At 34.1% G+C, this 8,415-nt stretch overlaps 1 protein-coding gene across 1 annotated transcript; it reads left to right on the top strand.

Annotated features, from left to right (window-relative positions):
* The first annotated feature begins 4,123 nt into the window (after nucleotides 1-4,123).
* On the top strand, nucleotides 4,124-6,790 carry LOC145039601 (uncharacterized). The gene is made up of 4 exons (XM_078987636.1): nucleotides 4,124-5,817; nucleotides 5,899-5,945; nucleotides 6,060-6,270; nucleotides 6,487-6,790. The coding sequence occupies exons 1-4, from the start codon at nucleotides 4,124-4,126 to the stop codon at nucleotides 6,788-6,790; spliced, it is 2,256 nt and encodes a 751-aa protein (XP_078843762.1).
* Nucleotides 6,791-8,415: the final 1,625 nt, after the last annotated feature.

Genomic DNA, 8,415 nt, shown 5'->3' with positions numbered 1-8,415 from the left:
ATACATCATATTAATCATCCTTCCAAATAAATATATCTTTGACAGCGGTATTAACTATTACGTCTCAACACTTTGGTTCTTGCATCAAACTAAAAGTACTAAGCTCCGTTGTTTCCCTTTTAATGGCAACATTGCCACATGGGGTGTTATTAATGCGGTTATTGATGAGTTTACTTTTTACAAGATATAGATTTTTTGCCAACTTATCTTGATAAGAAGGATCATTGGCCAATACATGGATTCTATTACATAAGAGTTTCAGACTCATGTCATTCAGTCTTTGTGAGTTTACCTTTTGAAAAAGACGATACTTGTTCTTTGCAATCAAAAGCATATTGTCCAATTCATTACGTCATGCGGGCCCAGGGAGACTGGCATATGGAGTTACGAATGGGTTAGAAAATCATCGCTTCTTGGAAAAAAAAGATGTTAGACAACTGGTGTTGATCGAAGATGATGAGTTTATGATTATCAGATGTGCTGGTATTTGGGATGTGGTATCCAATCAAGCAGCTGTCGGTGTTGCTACTTCATATGGGTGATAATTCTACTGCTATTATGGTTTTGTTTAGATAATAATCAGGTCGAGTCGATTACGGGTTCGGGTTGCCCGTGATTATGGTGCGGGGTGTTGTCTGATTGCATAAAGCGAATTAGAATGTGAAAATACATAATTTTTTTTATTATTGTTTTTGTAGTAAAGTCTATTTGTAGGCTGCTTCATATGAGTTGGAAAAAGTAGTCTAAAATTTTGTAGTGGAATTGATTCTACCATGAAAGATTATTGTTTTTGTGGTATAGCCCCTTGTCGCCGCTAATAGTGTCGCCGCTAAAGGGTTGTCACCCGAATCCGCACTTTCCCCCTCTATTGCATCTCAACCGTTCGATGAGATATCCAATCCAACGGGTGGGGTGCCTTATCCGGTCTAACCTAATACCGGCGACACAGATGTCGCCGCTAAAACTCCAAAAAAGTCGCCACTAATAGTCTGCTAAAAATGACGCGGTACCCTTCCCTCCAGTTTGTCACCGCTATTACTGATTGTCGCCGGTATTGCCCCTAGCATCGCCGCTAAAGGTGTCGCCGCTATTGGTCATCGCAGATAAAAAAAAACGCACGCAGATAACCTCCCTTCTTCATATTCCTTTCTGTTTGCTTCCAATTTCCTTCACCATATCGCCGATTTCTTCTTCAATCTGCTTCTTTCAAGCAAATTTCTCCCCTCATTGTTCCAAGCAAGTGTCTCTAGGTGTGGTTAAAGCTTTGGGATCAATTTCTACCTCCATTTCTTGAAGAAAGGTAAGTTTTATTTTGATGATTTCATTTTTATGTTGTATGAATTTCGATTTATAGCTTTATGTAGTGATTGAATGATAATAAATTGCTCATATTCTTTATTTTTGGTGGTGTTGTTTTGGATTAGAAGCATTGTTCCAAGCAAGTGGTTAAAGCTTTGGGATCAATTTCTAGGTACCTCCATTTCTTGAAGAAAGGTAAGTTTTTTTTGATGATTTCATTTTTATTTTGTATGAATTTCGATTTGTAGCTTTATGTAGTGATTGAATGATAATAAATTGTTCATATTCTTGTTTTTGGTGGTATTGTTTTGGATTAGAAGCAAGTTATTCAATTTTTTGTTTGTGGTTATTTAATTGCAATTAGTTGTATAGCTTCAAGTTGTATTTATATGTGAAATTATGTGATAATTGTCATATGTGAAAATTGGATTGTATATTTTGTATTTGTTTGAATATATGTGAATTTGGTATATATATTCCAATGTATGTGTGTTTGATGTATATGTGGTATATTAGTAGAAATTATATGTATTTGTTATAAGTAGAATGTTATTATGTGTATGTGAATGTATGTATGTTTGTTGTAAATGTGATATATGATTGTGATACTTTTGTATTTGGTATAAATAGGATGTTATTATGTATATATGTGAAATTATGTGTATTTGGTTTAAACAGGATGTTATTTTGTGTGTATTTGTATTTGGTGTATATGTGGTATATGTATGTAAAAGTATGTGAATTTCACCTTCTTATGTATTATGTAAAACTATGTGGTTTTGGTATAAGTAGGATGCTATAATTGAAATAAAAAAAAAATACATTATTTTTATAATTTGAAAAAAGAACACAAAAAAAACTATAAAATTGTTTAAAAACTTATATACAAAAACTAGAAAGCTTCTAGTTTTTACCCAAGCTAACTCCAAATTAATTAACCAATAAGTTATATAGTTAACTTATAATTGGAAAAAAAACACAAAAAAAATTATAAAATTCTTTAAAAACTTATATACATTTTAATCTCGACGGTAAAAAAAACAACACAACAACATAATACGTATGTAAAAGTATGTGGTTTTCTTATAAGTAGGATGCTATAATTGAAAAAAGAAAATAAAAATACATTATTTTTATAAATTGAAAAAAAAAACACAAAAAAAAAAACTATAAAATTGTTTAAAAACTTATATACAAAAACTAGAAAGCTTCTAGCTTTTACCCAAGCTAACTCCAAATTAATTAACCAATAAGTTATATAGTTAACTTATAATTGGAAAAAAAACACAAAAAAAATTATAAAATTCTTTAAAAACTTATATACATTTTAATCTCGACGGTAAAAAAAAACAACACAACAACATAATACGTATGTAAAAGTATGTGGTTTTCTTATAAGTAGGATGCTATAATTGAAAAAAAAAATAAAAATACATTATTTTTATAAATTGAAAAAAAAACACAAAAAAAAACTATAAAATTGTTTAAAAACTTATATACAAAAACTAGAAAGCTTCTAGTTTTTACCCAAGCTAACTCCAAATTAATTAACCAATAAGTTATATAGTTAACTTATAATTGGAAAAAAAAACACAAAAAAATTTATAAAATTCTTTAAAAACTTATATACATTTTAATCTCGACGGTAAAAAAAACAACACAACAACATAATACGTATGTAAAAGTATGTGGTTTTCTTATAAGTAGGATGCTATAATTGAAAAAAAAAATACATTATTTTTATAAATTGAAAAAAAAACACAAAAAAAAACTATAAAATTGTTTAAAAACTTATATACAAAAACTAGAAAGCTTCTAGTTTTTACCCAAGCTAACTTACAAGTAATTTTAATTAAAATTAATTAAAAAAATGCATAAATAAAAATTTTTAATTTATTTTTTTCATTTCTTTATTACTTAATTTTTGTATTATTTTAGATGTAAAAAAATGTGGATTGAAAAAAAAAACAATGCTAATTCTGTATACTAAACTCTAAACCCAAAATTATGTTTCAGCAACATCATGTCTATTGATAAAAGCTGGACTACTAATCCATATCGAAACCATCCCGAGTTCCAAGCAGGACTCAAAGCTTTTATTGAGAAGTCGAAGTTGCACCTTGATAGTAATGGTAAAATCAGATGTGCGTGTGAAAAATGTGATAACCGTCACTTCAAGTACCCGACTGTAGTTGAACGCCATATATTTATAAATGGTTTCAGATAGGCGTACAAAATTTGGATCTATCATGGTGAATCTTTTATTCCTCCCGTCGTCTTGCCAAGTAACGAAATGGCCGATTTAATCGACGATGTGATGTGGGAGTCGAGAGAAAATGATACCAACCTCGATGAAGGAACCTTGAATATAAGGGGTAGCGGTGTGGATGATGATTTTGCACAGTTGTTGGAAGAAATGGAAACTCAATTGTATACTGGTTGCATCTTTTCTTCCCTTGAGTTTCTAGCAAAGTTAATGCATATCAAGGTGAACAACAAATGGACTGATAGTTCATTTGATTAACTCCTTGAGCTCTTGCAATTAGCATTTCCCAAAGGCAACAAGGTTCCCCTTTCACATTATCTAGCCAAAAAGAAACTAAAGTCTATTGGCCTGGGGTATGAGTCGATACATGTGTGTAAAAACGATTGTTGTCTCTTTTGGAAAGAACATGATTCATTGCAAGTTTGTCCCATTTGTAAAGAGAGCCGATGGATCGATAAAAACACCAAGGGTAAGAAAGTACCTCATAAGGTGTTACGGTACTTTCCTGTGACCCCTAGACTACGACGTTTATATTGTTCGAGGCACACTGCCAAAAATATGATTTGGCATAGTACCAGACGTTCAGAAGATGGTGTGATGATTCATCCTGTTGATGGGGAACATTGGCAAGATTTTGATAAAAAATACCCTGACTTCTCGAGTGAACCCCGTAACGTACGTCTAGGTCTTTCAGCTGACGGTTTCCATCCATTTGGAAACATGTGTACTCCACATAGCACATGGACAGTCATACTCACCACATACAATCTACCACCCTGGCTTTGTATGAAAGAGTCGTCATTCATGTTGACTTTGTTGATTCCAGGACCGAAAGCTCCAGGTAAGGATATGGATGTTTTCCTTAGACCGTTGGTGGAAGAGCTTAAACATTTGTGGAACTCAGGCGTACGTATTAAAGATGCAGCGACAAACACATTCTTCACGATGAGAGCTATGTTGTTGTGGACAATAAACGATTGGCCAGCTCGTAGTAGTTTATCGGGTTGGAGTGGGCAAGGGTATAGAGCATGTGCTACTTGCAATGAAGACACTCCTTCGTATCGTGCAACAAACAAAGTCGTATATATCGGTCATCGTCGTTTCCTAGATGCTAATGATCCGTTAAGAAAGAGGTTGGACTTTAATGGGATGGAAGAGACAAGACCCGCTCCAAGACACTTTAATAATGATGACATACAAGAGCAACTAGGTCGTCTACTAACTCGTAAACCGGGTAAACATCCTGAGCATGGAGGCGGGGAGCCAAAGCGGCAAGATTATGAGTTGAACTGGTCGAAACGAAGCATTTTCTTCGAACTCGAGTATTGGTCTTCTCTACAGTTGAAACACAACATAGATGTCATGCATGTCCAGAAAAATGTGGACGAGAGTTTGTTAGGTACTCTCCTAATGAACGATAAAAGCAAAGACACATCAAATGCACGAGAGGACTTGAGAATTCTAAAGATTCAGAGAAATGAATGGTTGCAAAAAAATGGTGACAAGTTTCATAGACCCCAGGCAAGATACTCTTTCACGAAATCTAGTCGACAACTCTTTTGTCAATTTATAAAAGAGGTTAAGCTGCCGGATGGGTTTGGTTCTAACATTAGTAAGAAAGTGAATGATACCAATACTAACATTATTGGGTTGAAATCGCATGACCACCACATTCTTATTCAACGTTTGATACCGATTGGAGTAAGAGGGTTGTTAGACAAAGATACTTATACACCTATTGTAGACCTTTGTACGTTTTTCAAGCAACTTTGTTCCAGAACATTGAAGGTGGAGGATATGAGGAAAGCAAAAGTAGACATTATTGCAATCTTGTGCAAGTTAGAATTGATTTATCCTCCGGCGTTTTTTGACATTATGGTTCATTTACTTTTGCATTTACCTGATGAAGCAATTGCTGGAGGCCCGGTTTGTATGAGATGGATGTTTCCATTCGAGAGATATATGAAAAAACTAAAAAACTATGTCAGAAACAAGGCGAAGCCAGAAGGTTCTATAGCTGAGGGTTATGTTGCTGAAGAAGCTTTATCATTTTGTTCAATGTACCTTCGAGATGTAAAGAATCGTCCGGAAAGAAATGTAGATGTTGTCATTGAAAAAACAAAGTTTTGGATGTTTGAGTCTAAATGTCGACCGACCAGCACAACTCAAATCAAAACTCTTAATTTAACAGAAATGCATAACATGGAATGGTTTGTATTGAATAGCTGTGAAGAAGTCAGACAGTATATCAAGTAATTAATCTTATCTCTAACTTTCATTCTTAATTTTTTATTTTATCTTTTTAAATCTATATCTTTTGGTCATCAACATAGGAAATTCAAATCTGAGCATCCCCAAAGTGATGAAAAGAGAGAATTTCGTAATTGGTTTCGTGAAAAGGTAATATAAATTAATAAACAAATTTTTTTCATTGATCTAACGAATACATAATACATATTAATTTATAATTGTTAGGTTCATTAAATGAAAATAGAAAAATCTCCAGAATTCCACGAAGAGTTGTCGGTTCTTGCAATGGGCCCGCAAATGAATGCCTATTCTTACACCGCATGCATAGTCAATGGTGTTAGGTTTATGGTACTTAGTCGTGACACACAACGTACAACACAAAACTCTGGGGTTTTAGCGGTGGGTGAGAAAGGCGAGAAGTATTATGGCCAGTTAGAAGAGATTATAGAGTTGAGGTATACACATGATTATTCAACTGTACTATTTCGTTGCAAGTGGTTTGATACTCGAACATGAGTTATTTCTAGTGATAGTTTCACCAATATCGACACACGACGCGAAGCATACAAAGATGATCAACTCATATATGCGTCACAAGCCAAACAAGTGTTCTACATCAGAGAGCCAAACAATAACCATCAGTGTGTTGTATAGCATGTTAATCATCGAAGTATTTGGGATCTACCATCGAACGATGACCTTGTTCAAAATGTTGACAATGTCTCACACGAAAATGTAGACGATGTCGATGTACTTCAAAATATCTCTTCATCCGATGCTCCACTTTTTATCGATTTCAGCATGTACTTTCAAAACATTCCTAGAGTCATTGTTGATGTAGAAAGTGCATCTGAAGTTCCTCCGCCAACTGGTAGAGTCAATGATGTTTCTGATTGCGATACTGATTACGACGACACCGATTCTGACTATGATACCGAAGAAGACACTGAAGGATATGAGGAAGATTCTGATTAGAATAGTTCTTATGTAATATGTATTTGTAATATGTGTTTGTAATATGAACTGTATTTGGATTTCTAGTTTAAATGGAAATGTTTATTCCTATCTAAATGTTTATTCCTATCTAAATGTTTATTTCTATGTAATGTGTATCTATAATAAAAATTGTATTTGTATATCTTATAATTTTTCAGGAAATGATGAGAGTGTGGCTGTTGTTTATGTTTACCATGGCTGCTGTCATGGGTCGTGGACATGGGGGAGACGGAGCTGAGGACCCACCTTTCCCAGGTGGTAGAGGTCCTGGCCAGCACGAGCAGGACGGTAAGTCTTATCATGAATTTTTATTTACTATTTTTGTTCAATTATCATAAATTAAATGTCGTTTCTAATAATTTTTAATTACATTTGTAGTTGAGGGACGTGCCCGAAGGAAAGCTCGAGGAAAAGCAAAAAATATAAAGCTTGAAAAAGCAATCTTGCAGAACCAGGGGAAACCAATAGCCATGCAATTTGATAGGGATATCACATTTAATCCCGTAGGAGAGGCGGGAGACATGTTTTCCCGAGAAGTTGGGAAAACAATGTGGCAGATGGTCCCTTTCAATAAATGGAGTTGGAAAAGAGTTTCCCCTGATATAAAGGACACTGTATTACAACATTTAGCGGTAATTATTTATTTAAATATATTTTATAGGTTTAACTATAATTGTTTCTTACTTGGTTAACTTTTTTTTTTTATTGTAGACAAAGTTTGATCTCAATCAAATGTACCAGGATGCACAAGCTACTTTATTGACAGAGAGTTTTCAAGCAGCCTTGTTAAGAGGTTTTCGAGAGCGTAAAGCCGACGCAAAAGAATATTTCAACATGGTCGGAGGGTATGAAGATATCCCGAGAGCATTGGCAAATCCTCCGGATGGTATGCTTGTTGATAACTGGGAGAAGACAGTTGAGTATTTTCAAACTGACGAACACAAAATTGCTTCAGAAAGGAACAAAAAAATCCGTGAAAAGCAAACAATTGTGAATCGTGGGGGTTCAAGCTCGTATAGCAGTACTTGCTATAAGAAGGTACCGTACGATACATGTAATTATTTATTTAAAATATAATCTAATTTTTAAACTTAAACAGAACCTTAAGAGAGTGGAAACATTTCGCAAAGCTCATACCGATAACAATGGTGTATTTGTTACTGCTGAATCGGAACAACAATATGTAAGTATTTAATTATAATTTTATCATATATTTAAATGTTTATTTATACTTAATTGTTACTCACTTTTGGGAGTTACAGAATCGGTTAGTTGAAGAGCTGCTAGAACAAACTCAAGGTGAAAGTGAGTTTATGCCAACTCAAGAAAGAGCTACGTTCGAGAAATTATTAGGAGAGCGACGTGGCCACATTAGAGGCATTGGCCGCAAACCTTCTGGTCTCCCGACGATTCCACAGCCTTTGCAACCATCACAACCACCATCACAACCATAACAAGTAAAATAGCAATCTACTTTAGCATCGTAAAATGCATGTTGATTTGGTAGTTTTGGTTTGGTGGTGGTTATTTGCTAAAAAGTTTGGTAATTTGGTTTTTGTCCCAAGTGCAAAATATAGCAATGTACTTTGGTTTTCTATCTTACT

Source organism: Lactuca saligna, chromosome 4, assembly GCF_052625555.1.
Source record: "Lactuca saligna cultivar CGN05327 chromosome 4, ASM5262555v1, whole genome shotgun sequence".
In the NCBI taxonomy this organism is placed as follows: domain Eukaryota; kingdom Viridiplantae; phylum Streptophyta; class Magnoliopsida; order Asterales; family Asteraceae; genus Lactuca; species Lactuca saligna.
This window is presented reverse-complemented; position numbering and strand designations above follow the sequence as displayed.

Coding starts and splice junctions, on each gene's coding strand:
- LOC145039601 (XM_078987636.1), top strand. CDS start 4,124: ATGATTTGGCATAGTACCAGACGTTCAGAAGATGGTGTGATGATTCAT. Junction 5,818..5,898: donor GAAGTCAGACAGTATATCAA/GTAATTAATCTT, acceptor TCATCAACATAG/GAAATTCAAATCTGAGCATC. Junction 6,271..6,486: donor GAAGAGATTATAGAGTTGAG/GTATACACATGA, acceptor TAATCATCGAAG/TATTTGGGATCTACCATCGA.